This window comes from Trichechus manatus, unplaced genomic scaffold (assembly GCF_000243295.1).
Source record: "Trichechus manatus latirostris isolate Lorelei unplaced genomic scaffold, TriManLat1.0 scaffold00272, whole genome shotgun sequence".
NCBI lineage: Eukaryota > Metazoa > Chordata > Mammalia > Sirenia > Trichechidae > Trichechus > Trichechus manatus.
Window position 1 is genome coordinate 360,391 of NW_004444208.1, and position 25,974 is coordinate 386,364.

Below are 25,974 nucleotides of genomic sequence, written 5' to 3' on the forward strand. Positions count from 1 at the left end.
TTTGCCCCTTCAACTTTTTACAGGTGTACAATGAGAGCAGTTACAGTAATTGGCTGTGCAACCCTACCCTTAATCAATGTGATATTTTCATCACCATTAACCTCTCCCTTTCCTTTTTGAGTAATTTCTCTTTAATAGTGTGCTAGAAGCTAATTAGGAATAAAGAAAACTGTAAGGTCTGATTCATTCCTCCCATGAATAATCTACTTGGGGAGATGAGATGTCTACAGAAAAATAACATTTCAAGGCAATTTTTACATAATGGGAACTTTAGGGAGGTAGTAGGAAGTTGGGAGGGGGAAGTGGTTTTGAGGGGGAGATACAATTGGTTTTGCACATTTTAAGGTTGAGTTCTTGACTATATTTCATAAAAGATAGGTTCTTTGAAAGGTTTATTACTAAAGCATCGGCAATAGAATGCTGCTCTTTTCTAACAGACTTGTACAAGGAGCATTGGTATCAACAAAATTACTGATTAGATAATTATCCTTGAGTTTAAAAAAATCTTAATTATTTGAGGGATGTAGAACTGGCATTCTGGTTAGAGGTTATGGCTAGAAGGAGAGATTTGAAAGTAATACCATGAAAACAACTACTGAAGCCAGAAAATAAGATCAGTTACTGACAGATTTAGAGAAAGAAAGAGCTGCAAACCAAAGATGAAGTGTTCTGATGCCCAGCTAGGGGGAAAAGGTGGCCAGATTCTTTGGAGGTGATTGAATAACAGGTTTTTCAACTTACATTTTATTCTGATTTTCATTGATAATAAGGGTCTTGAAAGTTCCCGATAAATCAGGTGCTGGGGTAGATGTAGATACACATGTATACATATATACATACACATATATACATATTTATATCTATCTGTGGAGCCTCTGGAAACCCTGGTGGCATAGTGGTTAAGAGCTAAGGCTGCTAACCAAAAGGTTGGCAGTTGGAATCTACCAGGCACTCCTTGGAAACTCTGTGGGGAAGTTCTACTCTGTTCTGTAGGGTAGCTATGAGTTAGAATTGACTCTATGGCAGTAGGTTCGTTTTTTTTTTAATGGTGCCTGTAGATGGTGTAAGCGGTTAGGTACTTGGCTACTAGCTGAAAGGTTGGTGGTTCAGACCTACCCACAGGTGCCTTGGAAGGCAGGCCTGGCTGTCAACTTCCAAAAGGTGGCAGCCTTGAAAACCCTATGGAACTTTCTGGCAAGAATGCCTCAGTGGCTTGTCTCCTGGGCTTGGGTAGACTTGTTTCTCTGGGCATTGTAGCTGCCTCAGGAGTGCTTTTACTCTCTGCTGCCTAGGGGAGTAGGAGGACTTGGGCAGGGGTGAATGCTCAGAGTGCCCCAGCCAAGCCCCTGGACTGGGGCTACTGTTCACACTCTCTTGGTGGTGGTCTTTAAGGCTCTTGCTCATGCCATTTCCCTTTTCAGCCCTTCTCCAGCTGTTTTCTGATTTATGGGAATTCCTCACAGCTTTTGGTCCCCTGTGAATTTTTGAGTATGGCTGTATAATTACAATTTTTAAAATACCATTTGCATTATTTCTAGGGTTTGGTGAGGAAGGAGGGGACGAGGGGGACTACTCAGTGTGTGCTTAGTATGCCATCTTAATTTTCCTTGTTAATATTCTCTTCAATCTCTTCTGATAAACTTGCAGGCTTTATTTGTATTGCTGTTTTAGAAAGATTTCAGAGTGGTCCTGGGCTGAGCAGTTATTTTGATTTAACACTTAACTTTGTGGTCTGTCCTAGCAGTTTTGAAAATCAAATTTATTTCCTAAGAATCATTAGAAAATAGGCAAAGGATATGAATAGGTAACAGCCTGTTATAATAGGAGAAATGGAAATTAAAGCCATATTAAAAAATGATTTTTTTTCACCTATCAGTTGGCAAAAATCAAAAAGTTCTATTATGCAGTGGTGACTATGGTGTGGAAAAATATCTTTGCTGATGGGAGTGCAAATTGGTTCCAACTCTCTAGAAGACAGCTAGGCAGTACCTATCAAAATTATAAATGGGCATACCTTTTTGACCCAGCATTTCTGTTTCTCTGGATTTATCTTACCTATATACTCATAGGGAGCCCTAGTGGCGCAGTGGTTAAGAGCTGCTAATCAAAAGGTCAGCAGTTCAAATCCACCAGCTGCTCTTTGGAGACCCATGGGGCAGTTCTTCTCTGTCCTATAGGGTCACTATGAGTGGTAATCAACTTGACTGCAACTGGTTTGGTTTTTGGTTTATATACTCATACATCTGTGAAATATAGTATTTATTTATTTGAGAGTTGTCTGTAATAGAAGTCTGTAAACTACTTAAATGTCTATCAGTATGGGATTTATTAAATTATAGAACTGAATGTTATATAATTGTAAAAAGGAATGCAGAAGTTTTTCATATACAGAGACGTACCAATATATATTGATAAGTAAACAAAGTAAAGAGATATGTATAGTGTGTTACGGTTTGTGCGAAAAGGTGGAAAATATACGTGTTTGTATATAAATGGAAAGTCTATGGAATGATACGCAAGATACTGGTAATATTTTCTCTGAATTGAAGAACGAGGTGGTTGAGAGATGTGGTGAGAGGGAAACTTTTCACCGATATCCTTCTGAACCCTTTCTATTTTGTACCGTGTAAATTTCTGATTCAAAAAATAAAGAAAAAATAAAAAATAGTCTGACTTAAATTTTCATTAGCTTGTTTCCTTAGCTTGCTAATTGTGTACTTCAGTAAATGATAATTTTGCATTTTTGTCACCATTATGTTAGTCATGATGGTAACATTCTGTTTTCCATGTATGTTAAAAAGCATAAATAAGAAAAGGAAAAGGAATGAAGGAGATTAAAAGAGTAATTCTTTTTTTTTTTTTTTTTTTAATCAAAGTAGTGTATGGACATGGTTTTAAAAAGCCAAATAATAATGATGGACTTAAGATGAAAAAACTGTACTCCCACTTTCCCCTCTCCAGAGTCCCTTTTCTCAAGGTGGCCACTCTCCAGGTCTTTCAGCTGTTGTTCCTTGTTATTTACCTCTTTATTTATAATTTACAGGTTTTAATGTCATTTTTTGATTTAGTAATTTTAGGTATTTTCTATTGACTTACTATCTATTATGGAAGAGAAACATGTAACATTCTTAAACCACCACTCCCACTTTTAGTATCTTCCCAACGTACTTATCTCACAATTTTCAGTTAAATCTTTATTTGATGTTCAAATTATGGTTATGTAAATATTGATTACTGTTGAATCTAATCATATACTGTGCTTACATGTTTTTTCTTGAACAAGTTTTTGTTTTTCTCAAAGTAAATAGTCTTTTAAAAATTATTTTTTTCCATGTAACTATCATTCATTACTCCCAAATTCTCCGACAGTATTATAAAATTTCACAGAGTAAGGTCAGATATATTGGGTGACCTGTCAAGTTCTGTTTTTTAAATTCCTTCCTTTGAGATTCTACAATCGTCTTTACTCTTGTCCCAGCCTGTTGTATAGCTCCTGTCCTATGACTTCTTTTCACCACTGTCCAATGTTGAATCCTCTGTTTCCTGAATTCCGAGTTTTCAGTTTTCTAATTTATTCCCTCATGTTGAAGGAGTATATCTTCCTGAAAATGGGTGCATAAGAGGTAACCTTTTGAGTCTTGGAAAGTCTAAATATGTCTTTGTTTTACCTTCATACTTAATTGATAGTTTGACTAGGTGTAGAATTCTAGTTAAATTATTTCCTTTTAAAATTTTTTTTGAAAATTTTATTGTGCTTTAGGTGAAAGTGTACAAGCAAATTAGTTTCCCATTCAATAATCCATATACAAATTGTTCCGTAACATTGGTTGTCCTCTAAAATTTTTGAAGTAATTGCTTCCCTGTCATCTAGCTTCCAGTATTGCTACTAAGGGGTTGAAAAACCATTGTTCTCTTTAAAAAAAAAAAAAAAATTTGTATATGTGTGTGTGTGTATGTATATATGTAACAGGAATATAAGATAATATAAAAAAAACTCATGTACATACGGTCCATTTTCAGCAAATCTAAATGTTTGCCACGTTTGGTTCATATCTCCTTGTTTTCATTTCCCTTTACTTTCCCTTTTTTGTTTAAGAAATTGTTTATAGGTACTGCTGAACCCCTCTGAACCCTTTCCTGATATTAGATAAAATCAATTTTTCTGAATTTGCTGTTTATTTTTCCCATGTGTATGTTTTAATAATTGTACTACATATGAATATATCCATAATATTGTTCACTTGTCTTAAAATCATATGAGATCATACTGCATATATTATTCTGTAGCTTTCATCTTTTTGTTTTATATTTTTGAGATGTATCCATGTTGGTAATTGTAGCTCTAGCTTATTTTCACTAGTGTATTGTATTCCACTGTAAGACTATATTAAAAACATTTAATTTTAAATAGCTAAAAAGTATAAAGTAGCTTTGGTATGGGATATGACAAGTAAGGAGTTTGTGTATTTCAGAATAATTCTGTCTTAGTTATCTAGTGCTGCTATAACAGAAATACCACGAGTGGATGGCTTTAACAAAGAGAAGTTTATTCTTCATAGTCTAGTAGGTTAGAAGTCTGAATTAAGCGTGCCAGTTCCAGGGGAAGGCTATCTCTCCCTGTTGGCTTTGGAGGAAGGTCCTTGTCGTCAGTCTTCTCCTAGTCCAGGAGCTTCTCAGCGCAGGGACCTCAGGTCCAAAGGACACGTGCTCCTGGCTCTTGTTTCTTGGTGGTAATGAGGTCCCCCTGTCTCTCTGCTTGTTTTTCTCTTTTATATCTCAAAAGAGATTGATTCAAGATATAACCAGATCTTGAGTCCTGCCTCATTATCATAACTGCCTGTAACCCTGCCTCCTTAACATCATAGAGGTAGGATTCACAACACACAGGGGAATCACATCAGATGACAGAATGGTGGACAATCACACAATACTGGGAATCATGGCCTAGCCAAGTTGACACACATTTTTTGGGGGACACAATTCAATCAATAACCGTTTCTTTATAGCATTTTCTAATTGGGCTTAACATTTCCTATCTTAAGAAATTAAACACATTATTTTACCACTTAAAATCTAGAGTTATGACTACCTGGCTTGGTATGGAGCCTTAGTTGGAGTCAGCTGTCATTGGGGCCCCTGCCCCCATGACTAGGGAGGATGAAAGTAGTGGGCAGCTTGAGGTTTTGGGGTAGGTGATAAGGAGGAAGGCTGGTAAGGAGCCATATCAGTACTTCTCATTCCGTATCAGTATTTCTCATTCCATATCAGTATTTCTCACTCCATATCAGTATTTCTCAGTCCTACTCAGAAGACTCAGCTTTCCACGTGAATTGGGGAAGCCTCATGTCGTAGATAAGCAAACTGAAGCCAGTCCCAAGGTCCCAAAGAGTATGTGGAAGGTATGCTTCCAAATTCCGTCCTTAGCTTCAATGCCTTTGTGGAATAAGGAGGACATGAGAGAGTCACTAATGTAAATTCTCATCTGACCTGAGCTTTCTTTGGCCACTGAGCCACTTAGTTTACTTTTATTGTGATGGTAATTTTAAAATAGTATAAATTTATTATTTATCCCACCACCATTTTATTATTGTCAGGGAGAGATATTTTTTGAACAAACTGAGATAAAACATTATTTAGAACTGTGTTACGTATAATGTGATGAAGACAGTGATTCATATTTGTAACTAAACTGTTGGTTTTCCCCTTAGTGACTAAGAACAAACCCTGAAGAGCCTGGTGGGTACTAATTTACTCACACACTCATTTCTTCAACATACGTAGAGAATACCTGCTACAATGCTAGTCTATGTGCTAGTCTAGACATTCGGGATAGAAAGATGAATAAGATAGTCCCTGTCCTCAAAAACCTCATGGTTTAGGACAAGATACATGTCAACAAATTCTGTATGTACATTATAGCAGAATGAGAGAGACGCTGAATGTGACTCCTTTGGAATCGGGAGCTCTTTGACTTTAAGCAGGTAACTCATGCCAGTTCCCATTCCCCCCTTAAGTGTGGGTGGTGGTGTTAGTTGCCAGAGAATCATGGTGACCCCTTGTGTGCAGAGTAGAACTGCTCCATAGGGTTTTTGAAGCAGACCGCTAGGCCTGCCTTCCAGGTGCCTCTGGGTGGGTTCCAACTGCCAACCTTTCGGCTGCTAATCAAGTGCTTAATTGTTTGTGCTTGGTAATTACTTGAACTACTTTCTCCTCTTCTTTGCCACATGCAAGCCATCCGGTCTCTACATTTGTTTAGCACCATTGTTTTAGTTATAAAAAAAAGCTTCGTTTTCCTTCTATTTGTTAATAATTTATCACGGTCATGAATTTGCTTTGAGACATTTTCTTGGACAGAAGAACACCCAGCCTGAGATTTATTTACTGTACAAGTTATGTTCAGATTTTTACGTTTGTGTTAGCTAGAACAGATTTTAGTACTATTTTTCCCCTTTAACTCTGTATCTGTTATTTAATATGTTTACAAATAAAGAGAATTGTGGTTTACTCTAGTAGGTTTATAGTTTTTTACATGTAGGAGAAGGGAAGGAAAGTTATGATTATTTTGAACAAGTCTGAAATTTGTTTTCATTCTTTATAGGTTGTCTTGAAGAAATGAAGGTTTAAGGACAAGTTATCTGCCACATTAGAAGATGGGATCAAACAGCAGCAGAATTGGTGATCTTTCTAAAAATGAGTACTTAAAAAAGTTATCTGGCACAGAATCTGTCTCTGAGAATGACCCATTCTGGAATCAGCTTCTCTCGTTTTCTTTCCCTGCACCAACTAGCAGGTAGGAGATTACCTGAAGTTTGAAAATTTGTACAGAGGGCCACATGAACTTGTGTGGTATACTGATTTTATTTTGTATTTTTTAATGTTTCCATCCTTCCCTCTCTCCCTCCGTCCCTCTCGTGCTCTAGTAGAAAATCCAAAAGATACAAAAAGCAGTAAGAAAGTTTTCTTCTTGTCCCTGTCCTTCACTCAACCACCTCCCTTTGCCAGAGATCATCACTGGTAGCAATTTCTTTCGAATTCTTCCAGAGATAGTACCAGGTTATTTTATTTAAGTATATATTCCATGTATTTTTACAAAATCATTCAAACACAAATGGTAGCATAATATACATATTACACATACTGTTTTGTCCCTTTTTTTTTTTTCCCCACAACTAAGTAAAATATATCTTGTATATGTAGGCACGGAGCACTAGTGGTGCAGTGTTTAAGCGTGTGGCTGCTAATGAAAAGGTCGGCAGTTTGAATCCACTGGCCACCCCTTGGAAACCCTATGGGGCAGTTCTGTTCTGTCCTGTAGGGTCGCTGTGGGTCGGAGTCGGCTCAACAGCAGTGGATTTATATGTAAGTGCAAATGCAGCTGTCTTTAATGGCTGCAGAGTATTTAATCAGTTTTTTATTGATGAATATTTAGGTTTTTTTCCAATCTTTTGTTATAATGAATTATGCTGCATGTATCGTTCCTCATGCATGGAAGTATATCTTACAGGATAAATTCCTCAAAGTAGAATCTTGGGTCACAGTATATGTGTATTTGTAATTTTGGTTGCTACTGCTAGACTGTACTCCATGAAAGTTGTACCGGTTTACACTCCTATCAGCAATGTTTGGGAGGGTCTATTTCCCTACACCTTTATCAATTTAATGCATGTTTAGATTTTTTGACCTTTGCCAATCTGATAGGTGAAAAACAATATTTCATATTAACTCTTTATTATAAAAATTATCATACTTAAGATTAATCAGAGGTTTCAGTATGTTTTAGCATCCACTGAGAATTTTTGTCTGAGTCATCTATTTCATTAGAGGTTACAAAAATGTTAATATTTTTAATTTTTTCATTTCTTCCACATATATTAACTGGAATTTTTCTGTAAAACAGCTTTTTTTTTTTTAATTTTAGTTTTTGTTGAGAATATATACAGCAGATCATACACCAGTTCAACAATTTCTACGTGTAAGGAGCCTTTCTTTATTAATTAGATTACGTGAAATGTAGTCTCTTACCCTCAAAGGGCTTATAATCTATCTGTAAAGACAAACAACTAGTGACTACAGTGAAGTGTGATAAAGGCTATTATAGTAGCAGCACATGGCAGCATTGGGAAACAGCAAGACATCATCTCTTCGCTCTGAGTTGGAATGGAGTGGGGCCAATCATAGACTTCATGGAATAAGTGACAAATATTTATTTGCTTCTTTTATATTTTGAAAGGTAATTCATTCCCATGGTTCAAATGTCAGAAGTTACCAAAGGATATTTAATGAAAAGTCTCCTTGCCACCCCGTCCTCTAGTCATGCAGTACTCCTTTCTGGAGGCAACCAAAGAGGAAGTGACCTTTGAACTCTGCTGCTTTTCTGTAAAATGGAAGTGGTAATACCGACCACATAGATTTGTGGGGAGAATAAAACATCCTAATGTAGTTAATGTATGCGTTAGATATATAATGATGCAGAATTATTATACCAAAAAGAATAGGTCGATGTTCAACTGTTTCAAGGGGTAGCATATGATCAGGAACCGATGGTACCGAAGGAAGAAGTCCAAGCTACACTGAAGGCATTGGCAAAAAACAGGGCTCCAGGAATTGACGGAATATCAATTGAGATGTTTCAACAAACGGATGCAGTGCTGGAAGTGCTGACTTGTCTGTGCCAAGAAATTTGGAAGACAGCTGCCTGGCCAACTGACTGGAAGAGATCCATATTTATGCCTATTCCCAAGAAAGGTGATCCAACCGAATGTGGAAATTGTCGAACAGTATCGTTAATATCACACACACAAGTAAAATTTTGCTGAAGATCATTCAAAAGTGACTCTAGCAGTATTTTGACAGGGAACTGCCAGAAATTCAGGCTGGATTCAGAAGAGAATGTGGAACCAAGGATATCATTGCTGATGTCAGATGGATCCTGGCTGAAAGCAGAGAATAGCAGAAAGATGTTTACCTGTATTTTATTGACTGTGCAAAGACATTCGACTGTGTGGATCATAACAGATTATGGATAACATTGGGAAGATTGGGAATTCTAGAACACTTAATTGTGTTCATGAGGAACCTGTACATAGATCAAGAGGCAGTTGTTTGGACAGAACAAGTGGATACTTGCATGGTTTAAAGTCAGGAAAGGTGTGTGTCAGGGTTGTATCCTTTCAGCATACCTATTCAATCTGTATGCTGAGCAAATAACCCGAGAAGCTGGACTGTATGAAGAAGAGTGGGGCATCAGGATTGGAGGAAGACTCATTAACAACCTGCGTTATGCAGATGACACAACCTTGCTTGCTGAAAGTGAAGAGGACTTAAAGCACTTACTGATGAAGAACAAAGACGACAGCCTTCAGTATGGATTACACCTCAACATAAAGAAAACAAAAATTCTCACAACTGGACCAACAAGCAACAACATGGTAAATGGAGAAAAGTTTGAAGTCATCAAGGATTTCATTTTACTTGGGTCTACAATCAACACCCATGGAGGCAGCAGTCCAGAAATCAAAAGACACATTGGATCAGGCAAATCTGCTGCAAAAGACCTCTTTAAAGTGTTGAAAAGCAAAGATGTCACCTTGAAAACTAAGGTGCGCCTGACCCAAGCCGTGGTATTGTCAGTTGCATCATATGCATGCGAAAGCTGGACAGTGAATAAGAAAGACTGAAGAAGAATTGATGCCTTTGAACTGTGATATTGGCAAAGAATATTGAATATACCATTGACTGCCAAAAGAATGAACAAGTCTATCTTGGAAGAGGTACAACCAGAATGCTCCTTACAAGCAAGGATGACGAAACTACGTCTTACATACTTTGGACATGTTATCAGGAGGGATCAGTCCCTGGAGAAGGACATCATGCTTGATAAAGTACAGGCTCATCGAAATAGAGGAATACCCTCAACGAGATAGATTGACAGAGTTGCTGCAGCAGTGGGCTTAAGCATAACGATTGTGAGCATGACACAGGATCAGGCAGTGTTTCGTTCTATAGTACATAGAGTTGCTATGAGTTGGAACCGACTCAACCGCACCTAACAACAACAACAATGTATCTAAAATATCTGACTTTCCTTTTCTTTCAAGAAGTAAGTAGCCATTAGTTTTAAAAAGAGCAAGGGCTCTGTCTTGCGTTAGTCTGAAATATTTGAGGGATGAAAATAAGCAGAAATTTAACCAGTTTTCTGATGACTGCTTTAGCCTGATGATTAAAAGTCCTGTGAGTCTTTTTTTCTTCTAAATTTTGTTTTGTTGTTGTTGTTGAGAATACACACAGCAAAACATACACCGATTCAACAGTTTGTACATTTCAATTCAGTGACATTGATTACATTCTTCGAGTTGTGCAACCGGTCTCACCCTCCTTTTCTGAGTTGTTCTCCCTCATTAATGTAAACTCACTGCCCCCTAAGTTTCCTGTCTCATCTTTCGGGTTGTTGTTGTCGGTTTGATCTCATATAGACAGAGCACAGTGCTCAAGGCAGAGACATTTTTTGCTAGTTAAGCTAAGCTACTGTTCAGTTTTAAGAAGACTTCAGGGGATATTTTTGGTTTAAGGTTTAAAGATTATCTCAGGGCAGTAGTTTCAGGGGTTCCTGTGACTCCTTTGAATGAATTGTTCAACCGTTTTAAAAATTAAGCTGAGCACTGTATGTAGTAATATTTGTCTTTGTGCTTAAGCAATATACTTTTCATAAAGATTACTTTTTAGAAACCTTTATTGCATTATAAAAATCATATTTATATATACTGAGCACTAGATGGTGCTCATATAAGGCAAGAAGGCAGCCTTTGGCACAGTCATTTAAAACCATTTTTCTCAGTACCAAAGTAACGCATTTCATTTTTAGTACCTTTAAATACAGAAAAGCACAAGGAAGGTAAAAAAAAAAAAAAGAGAGAGAGAGAGAGAAGGGAAAAACAGACAAACGAAGAAAAACAAGTCAGGAGTAGCCATTATTAACATTTTGGTTTATATTGTTTCAGTTGCCTCTCATTTAAAAATGTTGGAATTATATTCTTACACACTGCTTGTTTAACTAACATTTCTCTCACATCATCCTACAACATAATTTTAAATGGTTGTGGAGCATTCTATCTTATGGATGTCCATAATTTATTTAACTAATGTTGAACATTTGGGTTGTTTCTTATTATTCATGATTATATATAAAGCTATGCTGAACTTCCTTGTAGCCAAATTTTTGTGTATATCCCTAATTATGCAAGTGAAGTGAGTTCTTAGTGATTGATTTCCTGGTAAAATAATCTTTTTTTCTTTTCTTTTTTATAATTTCATGAGTAATCCTTCAGTGTAGGAAAGTTAGAAAATAAACAAAGGAGAAATATTCATTTTCATCACAAAGAGATAACCATTGATGATATTTTGATATATATTCTTCCATACTTTTTTCTACGTACATACCTGTATATCCTGTTGCCGTCAAGTTGATTTCAACTCATAGCGACCCTATAGGGCAGAGGAGCACTGCCCCATAGGGTTTCCAAGACAGTGAATCCTTATATAAATAGACTGTCACATCTTTCTCCCGCAAAGTGGCTGGTGGGTTCGAACCACTGACATTTTGATTAGCTGCCAAGCATTTAACAGTGCCACCGGGGCTCCAAACTGTATATAGACATGAGTATTTATAGCCTTCTTTTTTTTATTACAAAGATGAGACATACTGTATTACTGTTAATACTTTTTTTACTTAATGTATTTGACATCTTTTCTTGTCAGTAAGTTTTTTTTTTTTTTTAAATTGATTTACCCCCAAAATAGTTACTGAATGCCTTCTATTTGCCCCGTGCTGCTTTAAGGACTGGAAATGTTGCAGGGAACATGAGAAATAAGGTCCCTGCCATCATACAGCTTATATTTTAGTAGGGGAGATGGGCAATAAACAACTAAACCAATAAATATATAAGGTCATTTCTGGAAGTGCCAAGTCCAGTAAAGAAAAATAAAGCAAAGCAAGGTCACGGAGAGTGACAGAATGGGAGCAAGTGTAAGTGGGAGATTTGTTTAGATAGAAGGTCTCTGGGAAAGCATAATTTGAGCAGAGACATAAATGATGTTAGGGAATGAGGATTGCAGATCCTGGGGAAAGAGTATTCCAGGTAGAGGTAACAGCAAGTATAAAGGTCTTGAGGCAAGAATAAGTTTTGCATGTTAGAGGAACAGCAGGAAGACCAGCATGGCAGAACAATGGCAAGAGACCAAATTCCATAGAGAGTAAAGGTTTTTTATGTTGCGTGGTATTCCAGAGATGAGCATGTTTTAATGTAGGTATTTGGGAATCGAGTACAGTCTGCTGTAGCTGTCCTGTAATGTGGAAAGATTGTACTCACGTAATGTTTTGTAAACTTCAGTTTGTTGTATACTCTTTTATAAATTATTTTAAATGCCTTCCATTTCTTTATAGCATTGGTAGATTCCAATTACCACTCTGATTTTTCTTTTCAGGAATCATTCTTGCATTATAAAATATCTGTACATTTAGCTAAGAGGTTTTGCAAGCATACGTCATTGTTAATTTAGCAGTTATTTATTGAAGACTTAACTGTGTGCCAGGTGCTGGGCTCAGAGCCTTAGGCACATTTTCTCTTTTAGTTCTCACAATAAGTCTGCGATGAAGATGCTATTATTATCCCTACACGTGAGAAAACTGAGGCCTAGGAAGTTGTCCAAGGTCCCACAGCTAGTAGCCGGTATGGACCAGATGTAAACCAGGTTTGTGTAGCTCTAGAGGTGAATTCTGTTGATCATCTTGCTACACTGGCTCCATTTGGAAGCACAGAGTAGTTACAGACTGAGCATCAAATAATGGCTAAAGAGTTACAGCATTGAATTGTATGATAATCTTTGAGAAAAGAATCACCAGCTTTTATGTTCATGTTTTCAAAGCAACAGGTCATAATAACAGGTAAATTCTGTTGGAGTGCCATTATTTACAATAACACAAGCTGATGAGAAGTCTAATATTTTAACCTTCCCTTGAGTGGAGTGTGTCAACTCTGTTTAAGGGGAGCTGCTTGAATGATCCTTTCACAAAGTTTCTTGGCCTGTTTCCTCAGTTGAGCAACAGGAAGAGACTTTTATTGAACTTTAGGTCACAAGTTTTTAACTGACAGAAAAAATTAATGATTATAAAATTATTTTTCTCTTTGAATTTTTGATGCCTATCTCTGCTTCTGTTTATTTTTATTCTTTTTGGCACATTAGAACTTTTCAAGTTGAAACAATCTGCCCTGTCATGGAGATGGGCCTGAGATTTCTAAACTCTCTTCTCATTCTTTAATCATAGGCTTTGCTTGAATGGTGACCAACATAGTGTACTAGGCCATTTTGCTAAGGGAATAAATAATTTAAGTAATTCAAGTTTTTTTTTTTTTTTTATCTTGTTTTCTCAAATTGAGGGACCAAAAGAAGTTCAGTTTTTACATCTTGAGTCAAAACCTTAATTTTTTCTTGTGCTTTCATATATACCTCTCTATGCAAAATCATAAGGAGCCCCGGTGGCACAGTGATAAGCGCTTTGCTGCTAACCGAAAGGTTGGCAGTTCGCACCTACCAGCCACTCTGTGGGATAAAGATGTGGCAGTCTGCTTCTGTAAAGTTTACAGCCTTGGAAACCCTATGGGGCAGTTCTGCTCTGTCCTTTAGGGTCGCTGTGAGTTGGAATCAACTTGATGGTAGTGGGGTATGAAAAATCATTTTAGAAGACGCTTGAGTTTGCCTAGATTTGATTGATCCCTTAAACTAAAAGTCTGAAGAACTGTGGGTAATTGTGTTAAAATGGGGAAAATAGAATTGTTTAAAGCATTAAAGTAAGAGGCCACATAAGTTTTATTTGCTGCAGGTGCATCCGTCATTTCTTTTCTCACAGTGTTGGTTGGAATCTAAATTATTAAGTCAATTTTTGTGTTATTTTCTTGAGAAAAGAAATACAACATTATCTAATATGTTAGTTACTGAAATTTTAACATAATAGTTAAAGTTCCTTTCATTTTGAAGTTGAATGACAGCATATAGGATTGTCTGTGAATCGTGAATGTAAATACTTTCAGTTCTGCTAGGTGCATTTAAAAGTTGCTGTAATAAATTTTATATACAGTTTTTATCCTTTGAGTTTTTCCTATGAAGAGGCCCATTTAAAAAGTTAACATTCCCGCAGTTTAACTACTGAATGGGCTGATTCTTGTTAGTTTTGTGAATGATTTCTGTAATTCTCTCTTTGCTAAGGTAAGGGGAAAAAAATCTTTACAAATACTTCTATACTTTTCTGAATGGTTGCTTGTTGATTTATTCAGGTTGTGTCTTAAACTGACAGACATTACGTATTTGACAATATGTATGTTATGGGCTAAAAATGACATCCTTAATAAAAAATACCAATTTTGAAATCATTTTATGGCAGAATTTCCAGTGAAAGGGACTTAAGCATTTTCAGAGTTTTTATTTTATGAGCTTTATAATTATACTTACTTTGTCCAGCAGATCTATGTATAATTCCGCCACCACCCCACCCCCCACAAGTCATTTCTCAGCTCTTTGCCCATCTGCTTTTAGTTAAGGAATTTCAACTATGAGTTTATCATCTTTCGTTATTGAGATTCACATGTGAGATTGGTGTGCTTAAAAGTACAGCAAAACCAGTGATTGGTGTAGGCACAGGCATCTGGCTGCAGCAGGGGGACACACTCTGAGCAAGGCAGGGGGCTGACGGCCACCCCAGGTGTCCAGGAGGAAGGCGTGTCCCTGTTCCCTAGAGTGCGAAGGTGGGTGGGTTTTGCAGCCGGACTATGAGCACCTAATGCTGTTGGCTGTAAGGACCGGGGGGTGCCTCTTATTCATGGGCCTCTATCGCAGGTGCCTAGGTGGTGTGGGTGGAGCCACCAGTCCTCAGGCCCCTGATGTGGGTAGGTGAAGACCCTGCTTAATGGGCAGAGCAGTGTCAAATGTCAAGAACCTGCCACTTCACAGCTGAAACACTTGAAGTTAGACTTTCGGTATATACCCTGTTGTACTGCGGTAATGAGGGCCTGTGCTGTTGAGATGGGCCCACACAAGTCTATGCAGGGGGAAAGGCACTCAAAATCCATGGATCCCTTATGCCTTTGCCTGGGCAAAGGTGCTGTGCCTACCCTGGGTTCCTGGCTAAGAGGAGCCGGTAGTTTATTTTTTCCCGTTTGTTAATTTGTTCGCTCTCCAAGGCAGGGAGAATGGCTCTGGGCATGTGACGGATCCTACTTCTGGCGCAGGGGACTCAGCAGTTGTTGAAGCTGGTCCAGGACCTAGTGCAGAGCAGGGAGCAGGGAGGTAAATGGGAGAGAGTTTTTTCCCGAAGGGGGGTGTTTTTGATCCACGCGGTAGGCTGTAAGCAAGTACTTATCTTTCGTCAAGGGCTGCTTCTCACTGGTTCTGGGTGGCTGAGTAGAGTCTCTGGCTCTGGGTCTCTCCTGGTGCAGAATACGCGCCTCCTGAGCACGGCTGCTTGCCTGCCTCACTGCTCACCCCCAAGCTGATCAGGCCTGAAGGGCTTAGGCTCCTGCTGGGTCAGGTCTGACAACTCCTCGCTGCTTTTGAACTGTCTCTCCCTCCCCCTGCCACTCAGTCCAGTTCCTCAACTCTGCCTTTGACATTCAGGGCTCCCAGATTGCCATATATAATCAAATCACTTGTTTTTTCAGCCTTTTTTGTAAGCGGGTCCGCCGGAAGCATCTGACTACTCCACCATCTTGGCCATGCCTCTAGATGACCTATTTTATAGATTTATTTTGGTTGTAGAAGCTTGAATTCTTGACCTGTAGGCTTCTTATGAAATTACCTTTTTCCTACCAACAAGTGTTCTTTATTGCTTGTCAGATTTGGGAAACCGCTAGGTATCTGACAGTGGTACTCTGTTGATAAATGAAAGATGCATGCCTTAACACTGAGCACTCATCTTTGTATTCCTTCATTCATGAACTAATGGCAGTTCTCCTCTGAGGTTGTGGTAGAGAACAGATCTAATTGTGAAGGCCAGGGTTTTTCTTCTCTTTTGTCACCTTTGAATTGTGACTGATGACATTTGGAGGCATTTTCTGCATAAGTGGCTAATGTAGTTGATCATCTATCTTTATAAGGAAAAAATTCACCATTTTTTACTTAATATTTGTTAAATTTTTATTTTTTCTACCACAGCTATAGAATTCTGTATCCTCTTCATTATTCCATCCTTGAAGTTAAGGCCAGAGCTGTTTGTCAGAGAATTGTAAAACAGAATTTAAATCCAAAGAGCCTTTAACTTCTCTACAGTAGTTATTGATGTGCCCCATTCCCCACATTGTTTAATACAGAAATTGATTGCGTGGTACAAAGGAAGAACTTAGGTAGTGTTGAATAGAATTTGTTCTAAATTTATAGTGGCCTTGTAATAGTTTGCTAGTTAGACATCACATCCTTTATGAATTCCTCTCCATAGGCCATTTTAGGGGAAATAAAATCTGTATTTGTAATAAAGATTCTTATGCTTGCAAACTGTTGACACATGCTTTTATAAGTATAAAAATCACTGGATGTGATGTCAAAAGATCCGGGTTTGCAATTTTGCAGATTTGGCAATATGTGTGGGCTTATAAACCACAGTTATGAACTATCGGTGGGAATGGTAATTGGTTAAATCTTCCTGGAGTGTAATTTGGCAATATTTGTTAGAACAGAAGTGTTCACTGACCTAGCAATTCTACTTCTAGAATTTATGTTAAGAAGATAATTGGACAAGTTCAAAAATATATATGTAGAAAGATAATATGTGTAAAGACGTTCATTATAGCAGAAAATTGCTATCAACCCAAATGTCCACCCTTAAAGAGATTGTATACACAAACAAAAATGGTATATTTGCATGGTGGGACAATGTACAGCCATTAAAAATGATCATATGTTTATAGACATGGAATAAGATCCAAATCATAGAAAGTGGTTAAAGCCAGTTATATAGCATAATCTTGTGCATGCAAAATTGTGTATATTTTAGAAATGTGTATATTTATGTAACTTTTTTGTACAGCTTTGTATTTTTATAGCTCAATTTTTAAAACTTCTTATTTTGAAATAATTATAGATTTCATAGAAAACTGCATAAAAAATATATAGGGAGGTCTGCATACTCTTCACTCATTTTCTTCCAATAGTAACACATAACTATAGTATTGTATAATATCAAAACCAGGAAATTGACTTTGGTACAATCTACAGAGCTTAATTCAGTTTTTGTCAGTTACATATGCACTCGTGTATGTATAGCTATACAATTTTATCATGTGTAGATTTGTGTAACCACAAGCATGATCAAGATAGGTAGCTGTTTTCCTCACTACAGGGCTCCCTTGTGCTTTGCCTTAATAGCCACACCCATCTCCAACCCTCTTCCCTAACCTGTAGCAGCTGTTAATCAGGTTTCCGTCTCTGTAATTTTGTTATTTCAAGAATGTTACCTACGTTCTACTATAATGAACATTTGTAACAATTAGTTTACTCTGTAAACTTTCACGGAAAGCACACACACAAAAAAAGATTTAGGAAAAAAAAGAAATCAAACAATGTAATGCACTGGCAAATCTGTTACAAAAGACCTCTTTAAAGTTTTAAAAAGAGAGAAGTCACTTTGAAGACTAAGGTGCACCTGACCCCAGCCATGGACTTTTCAATTGCCTCATATGCTTACAAAGCCTGGACAATGAAAAAGGAAGACAGAAGAATCGATATACTCTGTGGTGTTGGTAAACAATATTGTATGTATTGTGGACTGCCGGAAGAACAAACAAATCAATCTTAGAAGAAATAGCAACCAGAATGCTCCTTAGAAGAGAGGACGGCAAGACTTCAACTCGCTTACTTTGGACACGTCATTAGGAAAGACCAATCACTAGAAAAGGATTGAGAGAGTAAGATATTACTAGTTTTAAGTATTTATCTCTAATCTTCAATTATTGACATTTTTCAAATTGACCCAAAGGTGTGGAGTTTATGTATACAGTGAGTTTAAAGTACTCTGTGTGGTACTAATGTATTTGATCTGTATTAATATTCTGACTGCTGCCTTTTGCCCCTTTTTTGCATGTTTCCAGTGCCTCAAATCTGCCTTCAGAAACAACATTCATTTTCTAATTGTAATTGTCTTTAAAACATTGGCATATTTTTGCAGTACCATTTTACTTTTATTTAGTGCAAATGATTTGTTAGTTGCCTGCTGCCAGAACATCTGAGCTCATTTGTTTAAAACAGGGCTGTGCATAGATGCCTATAACAGGCAGCAACAGTTACCAGCCACCTCAGTTGCTTACCACCTCATTATAGCTCTAAATCAAGCAAATGGGGAAGCCGATTATTCTTAAAATGTTCCAGGAAGTTTAGAAAATTAGAGTATAGAGGAATGAGAGGAAAGGAATTCTATTATAACAACCAGTGTGTTACTTTTGGCAGGGGTGTGCCTGGCCGATTTCCTTTGTAGAAATAAGTAAAGCTTCAGAGTGCAGAAATTTCAGGGACACTGTAACAGAGTTCCATGAGTTCTTTATTTAATAGGTAATAACCAAGTGTTTTTCCTCAGGCTGAGCCACGGTACCAGGCATGGTGAGGGATGCACGGGTGAATGGGATGTTCTCCCTGTTCTCATAGAGTTTGTAATCTGGGCTGTGAAGATGCTTCTGACCTGAAGTGGTGGTTGTTAAGAAGCTAGTGGCAGTGGTGCCGTTTCAGATCCTGGCCATGTAGAGGAGGCCTAAGGAGGGCCGACCTTGCCTTGAGGGCTGAAGAGTGGGGAGAATTTCCTGAGGTGCAGGGGGGAAATAATTTCATACGCTAGTAATGAAGTGTCTAAAATTGGAATTCATTCATTCAGTAAAGTTTTATTAAATGCCTGCTTTGTTACCAGGTTGGGAATACTATGATGAATGAGTCTAAATGTAGGTGGGGCCACAGAGAAGTAAATGGCATTATGCTATAGTGTACGCAATTTTATGATTGGGTGCTTTACAGGCAGTCTTAGTTGGCCTTAGGTTTCCAGGAGGAAGTGATGTCCAAATCAGCTCCTCTGATGTATGTTGAAATTCTTTTTTGTTAATAGACTACTATTGTAATACAACTAAATCAGAACCCTGTTTAGGTTTTTGTGTTGGGAACAGCCAATACCTTTGTTTTAGGAATAAGTTGAGAAAACTGAACTCCATACCCCAGCCATTTGGTATACTTCTCCAGCCTTGTCATTTGCCATTCTCCTGTGTTGATTATCCTCTACTTCCTCAAACATTCCAGGCTCTCTGTGACCGCTATGCTTTTTCCTACACTATTTCTTGTGCCTGGTAAGCCTTCCCCTTGTGTCTGCCTGCCTGCCTTCTTTTGGTCTTTCAGGTTAAACGGAACATTTGCTTCCTCCAGAATGCCTTCCTTGATTCCTTCCTGGATAGGTTGAGTATATTTCCTTTGAGCTCAAACACAGGGCTAGTCTTGGTTTTAACACTTTCTTTGTACCCAGTAGTCTCTCCGCTTCTTCATTTCCTCCATGTAGCCTGGAGGCAGAGGCACCATCTTTCACAGAGCCCAGCATGTCCTAGGCACCCAGGAAGTGTTTGTTGAGTGAACAAACTCAGAAGCTTGTGAAGGCTATAGCCTTCATAATGGAAACTTCTTATATAATGGAAGCTCTTGGTTTCAGCCAGTTTGAAAAGAAAGTGATTATTGACTGAAGAAAGTATAAGCACCAGTGAAACAGATTTTATGGGTGTGGTCTAATTTTTAACCTCATAAAGCTCTTTACAATCCTTTGCATTTTATACTTCTTTTTGTTTTTTTGCCTGAGTAACCAATAAACCAAGTAATTCATAGTTCTCACTTCTTGCCAACTAGTACTATAATGTGCACTATTGAATCTGACCAGTGATTTATTAATTCAAAGTCTTTTGGCTATTAACAAAAACCAGTTTGATTTAGCATACGCCAAAAAGAGATGGGGCATATGTAATAAAGAGACAGGAGTGTCTCATAGAATCCAAGATCAGGAACACAGCTAGGCTTCAGGAAGAACTGTTACCAAGAATTGAAAGGTCAGCAGGAATCCTGAGAGTCCTTTCTGTTTATCTCTGCTTCTCTCTGCATAGCTCTTTTATTCATCTTTCTTACTAACTGGCTTTCTCTGCTTCTCAGTGGATTCAGTGTATGGCTTCCCATAACCCTCAGCTTCACAGCCAAATTCCAGCCATATGGAAAGCCTGAGTTTCAGCTCAATTCTAAATTTCCCAAGACTCTGGCTTGGCTTAGGTTAGATGCCTGTCCTTGATCTAGTCAGCTATAGCCAAGGAGTGGATCCGGGAGTTTGCTGAACAAATCTGGCTACCTCCGCTCACCCGTAAATAGTAGGTGGAAGGATAGAAAAAAGAGATGGGGAGGACAGCAGACAGACATTGTGAGGTGGGCATACACTCTGAAAATATCTAATATAGTGATAAATGCTACAGACACTTTATTGTAGGATATGTAGCTATTGGTTACCATTTTGGGCAGCATAGTTCTAAAGTTAGCTAAAACAATCAGTTTTCCTGAACTTTTCTTATTGAAAACCTTAGTGCTATGGGCCTCTTTTTAAAAGTGTGTTTCATCAGCCATAACAGAGAACCCTGAGGGCTGGGGGCTCGTTTGGAGGATTTGCTGTGCTATGTTTGTTGGCCAAAAAGACCACATAATTTTTAACTTAGTCACATAGTTTACTAGACTCTAAAGCTGTCCTTTGTTCTTCCTAGACCCCTGACTCTGAGAATGTTACTTAAATTTCTTGGAAACCTCAGTTTGCTTATCTATAAAAATAGGGTTTGTAACTATCCTGGAAGAGGTTTTTTATGGGGTTTAAATGCACTAATAAATTTGAAAGTACTTGGAAAAGCATTTAAAGGGTACAGCAAATGTAAGGCATTATAGGGAGTCCCCAGCTTTGCTGAACTGCACTTATGATCCCTTTTTTTTTTTTTTACATCTTATCATTAGTAATATGTACTACATACAGTATTGCAGTGCATAATTAATTTGCTGATGTTATCATTCTCAGATGTTCACTTGCAGATGTTCCATTTTATGCTTTACTGTTCAGAACACTTTACTATATAGATTTGGTTTTCTAAACTAAATAAGGGGCTTCAGTTGTTTGAAAACACGAACCCAAACGCTGATTCCTTTGCTAAAGTCAATAGGTAGATTCGAGAAGCAGTGAGATGTTATTGGGAAATATATGAAGAAAAAAGAAAAGGACCGTACAGACAACTCTCCCTAATTTTCTGACTAGAAACGCCGTCCCCATTCCCAGGGATAGTCCACATGATCCAGAACCTTCTACCAAGTGGAGTTGTTACTACAGTTGACAAAATGGCCAGTGTTGTCCAACTCTTCTTCATCGTTGGAGTACATTCTTATGATTTGTGTATTTTGTACGTATGTATTAAAATATATCTAAGTTTATATGTAATGTTTCCAACCCCCAAAGACTAATAAAGATCAAATTTATAAAGACACTGATAATAAAAGGCAATAATAATGGAAACTAAAAAAAAAAAAAAAAAATGAGGTATTTGACTTACGCAGAACCTACTTACAATAGAATCATTGGAATGGAACCCTGTTGTAAATTCGGGGACTACCTGTATTTTAATTTATTAATTAGGAAAAAATACTACCTTTTGGAATCAACAATTGATACTGTTTTTTGAGGGTTTGCTTTGTGCTAGGCACTATTCTGAGGCTTTACACATATTATTTAATCATCACAACAACCTTAGGAGGCAGGTACTATTATTATCTCTGTTTTAGGAGGGTAAGTCAAAAAGTATTGCTACAAAATCATAGAAACCTTTATCAAACAAAAGTATCAAAATGTGAAGCTATTGTTTCTCCACATATCCTCCATCTAGGTCTGTACATTTCTGAAGGCCGTGTTTCCATCTCTCTAACCCTTCCCTGAAGAATTCTGCGCTGTTTGATTTATACTACGTAAAAATGGCAGTTTTGGCACCCTCAGGGGACTCAAATCGTGTTTCTTTTAAATGTCCTTTGAGTTTTGGAAACAAAAAGAAGTCTGATGGGGCAAGATCAGGGATGTAGGGTGGATGGGGTAAGGTCTCCCAACGAAATTCTTATAGGGTGGCCCTTGCTGTCCTCAGAGAATGAGCAGGTGCATTGTTGTGATGGAAAAAAATTGCACAGCCTTTTTCTTGACAATGCAGTTTTCAGTTTTCTTAAAAGTTCCTCATAATAACCCCCTGTGGTTGTCCTGTGTCCTTTGAGAAAATCTATCAAGATCACGCCCTTGGACTCCCCCAAAACAGCCTCCGTAACCCTCTGAGTCGTCTTCGTGGCTCATCTCTGAGGTCTTCCCGACCTTCCTTAAAACACTTGATCCAGCCAAAAACACTTTTATGTGGGGCAGCATTCCCGTAAACTTGTTGCAAATTTTCAGTGATTTGGGAAGATGTCCACTTGAGTTTTGTTAAAAATTTGATATTAGCCCTGACCTCAAAATTGTTTTTTCCATGGCCTAAAAAGTATTCTTTTTTTTTGAAGGCACCCTAACAAGTGTATTACTGAGAGAACTTGTCTGCAGCCATTCACTGATGGCACAGACGTGTTTAAACGCGTTTTGTTTTGAATAAACCCGTGCATGTATGAACTGGAACCCTAGTAGTAATCCTTTCTGACTTACCCTTGTATATGGGGAAACTAAGAAAACAAAGATTTAAGAAACTAGTCCAAGGTCACGTAGCTAGTTGAGCTAGAATTGGAGTGCACATTTTGAATCAGTATACTACATTTGGATCAATGAACAGTTGTCAATTGTGTTTTCTTTTGTAAATTTTAAAGAAAAGTAATATTTGTCTTTGCTTCTGAAGTTTGATTTCCACTGAAACAAGCTTTCTATCTTGTCATTTGTTTTTAATTAGAATGTGCTGTGAGTTGGAACCGACTTGACAGCAATGGGTTTGGTTTTTGTTTTTGTTTTTGTAGACCACCTAGAAGTTGAAATTTCACTTTTTTTTTTTTTTTTTGAGAATAGTGCTACATAGTCTAGATCAGCTAAGACTCTGGAAATGTGCTAAGCACCCACAATATGGCTTTAGAAGAGAAGGTTACCTAGCAGATGCAGGCTCACATCTGAGACAGTAAATAAAGTAGGTTCTGTTAGGAGGGGAGCAGTGGTGATTTTTTTTTTTAAAAACTTTGTTCTGGGTAAATGCTGATTTCATCTTATTCCTTGTTTTCCCTAATGGCGCCATCAGCTCTTTCTCTGGAGACTGACACTATTTTGTAGATACTGATTCTCTGTACAACAGAGTTATGCCTAATTTGCTTTTTTTTTTTGTTAAATCAGAAATTTGTTTATGAAATACTTCCAAGATTTAAAAATATAAATAATTCTCATATATTCCCTCCTCCGTATTTAACACATTTTTTACCATTTTCTCATTTTTGCTTCTGATTTTTTATCAGAGAAATAAACTTTTAAAGAAATAATGTAATGAAACGTCCCTTCCTATTCTATTTCCCTTCCTTCCATATTCTGGAGTTGATAGTGTATCTTCTTTGTCCATGTTTTTATGTTTATTACATAAGTATATGTCTCAAATCAATATGTCGAAGGTGTATCAATTATTTTAGCATCGATTTTTTTTTTTTCCTTTTATGGATTGTGCCTTTGGTGTCATGTCTAAGAACTCTTCACCTAGTCCTAGGTCCCAAAGCTTTCTCGCTCTGTTCTGTTTTAAAAATTTTATATTTTAACATTTAAATCTGTGATTCATTTTAAGTTAATTTTTATATAAGGTGTTAGGTTTAGGTTTTTTACCTGTTGATGTCTGATTTCTTGAGCACCATTTGTGTGAGTCTGTTCATGTGGGTGTTCGATTCTGTCACTCTGCCAGTAGCACTTTGTCTTTTGTTGTTGTTGAGAATGTACACAACAAAACATACACCAATTCAACAGTTTCTGCTTGTACAATTTAGTGACATTGATTACATTCTTTGAGTTATGCAACCATTCTCACCCTCCTTTTCTGAGTTGTTCCTCCCTTGTTAACATACACTCACTGCCCCCTAATGTTCCTATCTAATCTTCTGAGTTGCTGTTGTCAGTGTGATCCCATATAGATAGTTAGCACTCTTTTTTTTTTTCCATTTTAGAAAGTTTAATTGAGATATAATACCAATTTACCCATTTAAAGTGTAAAATTCATTGAGATTTACTATGTTCACAGGCACGTGCAACCATCATACAGTCAAATTTAGAACATTTTCATCACCTCAGAAAAGAAACTTCGGTTGCTCAGATCGTTAAACATAGAATTACCATGTTGTTAGTTGCTGTGGAGTTGGCTCTGACTCATGGCAACATTATATATAACAGAACTAAATGTTGCCCGGTCCTGTGCCTTCTTGATGATTGTTGCTATGTTTGAGTGCCTTCCAACCTAGGGGGCTCATCTTCCAGCACTGTGTTAGGCAATATTCTGTTGTCATATGTAGGATTTTCGTTGGCTGATTACCAGATAGAGCGCCAGGCCTTTTTTCCTAGCCTGTCTTAGTCTGGAAGCTCTGCTGGAACCTGTCTACCATGTGTGACCTTGCTGGCATATGAAATAACTGATGGCATAGCTTCCAGCCTCAGCACTGTCTGTCTTGATTACTGTAACCCGTTAAGTCTTGAAATCGGGTTGAGTGTTTCCTCCCAGTTTATTCTTGCTTTTCAAAATTCTTTTAGCTATTCTAAGTCCTTTACCTTTCCATATAAATTTTTATAATAAGGTTATCTACATCTACAAAAATCTTGCTGGGATTTTGATAGGAATTGCATTTAACCTGTTTGTTGATTTTAGAAGAGTCAATCTTTCTGAATTCTTAATTGTATCTCTTGTAAACAGCATAGATTTTATTATTTTTAAAATTCTGACTGACAGTCATGGTCTTAGTCATATTTGTAGTCCATTTACGCTGAATATAATTACATATACTTAAATATATTTTTGTTTATATCTGTCATCTTACCTTTTGTTCTCTATTTGTCTTGCCTGTTCTAAGTTCTTTTTTATCTTCTTTTAGATTGATTAAATATACTTTGTTATTCTACTTTTGCCCTTCTGTGTGCTGTTAGTTGCATATGCTTTTCTACTCTTTTAATGGTTAGCCTTAGAGCTTCCATCCTTGAATTAAAATTTGATATGAACTTGGACCTTCACAAATTCTTTCAATTCTATTTACCCCCTTCTCAAATTTAATGCTTTTGTTACATATTTCAATTCTCTCCGTAACTCTCCATTTGTGTGCGTTTCCCCCAGCATCTCACTTTGCAAAATTTTAAATCTATAGAAGTATTAAAAGTGATAAAATGAGCACCTGTGTACATTTTATCTAGATTTATCAATTGTCAAATTTTTGTTGTATTTACTTTTTTTGTGTGTCTCTTTTTGTCTCCTTTCTATCTCCTGCCTGTGTGTCTTGCTTGTCTTCGTCTGTCTGTGCCTCCTGTCTCTGTATCTGTGTTTGTCTGTTTTTTTGTCTGTTTCTTTGTCTTTTTATGGTCTCCATATTTATAAATCACTGAAGTTTATGTACCCATTCTGTCTCTTGTCTTTTCCCACCCCCGCTCCAATGCCTAAGAGCATCCTGAGCTCTTAGGAATCTCATATTGAGAATTATAGTAAATTTTCTGAATACATTATTAATTGAAGTGTAAACTTTATTTTGTTGATCTTATTGTTCACTACTATATACCATACTTTTCTTCCAAATTGTTTCTCTTGTTTATATATTCTTTTAATTAGTTAGTGTACACATATTTAGCGTTATAGTTATTAATCACCTTTTTCTTCTGTCTCTCCAGTACAGAGTTGAAGCTCTTGGAGGAGGCAACCGTTTCAGTCTGCAAGTCTTTAGGTAAGAGGA

General features: G+C 37.3%; 1 protein-coding gene across 2 annotated transcripts in view; it reads left to right on the forward strand.

Annotated features, from left to right (window-relative positions):
* DYM (dymeclin) overlaps window positions 1-25,974 on the forward strand; it is a 265,159-nt gene that overhangs the window by 12,142 nt on the left and 227,043 nt on the right. For both annotated transcript variants that reach the window (XM_023724953.1, XM_004389970.2), the window contains exons 2-3: window positions 6,599-6,790; window positions 25,913-25,965. In XM_023724953.1, the coding sequence (XP_023580721.1) occupies window positions 6,651-6,790; window positions 25,913-25,965 (193 nt within the window). In that variant the 5' untranslated portion in view covers window positions 6,599-6,650. The remainder of the gene's footprint in view (window positions 1-6,598; window positions 6,791-25,912; window positions 25,966-25,974) is intronic.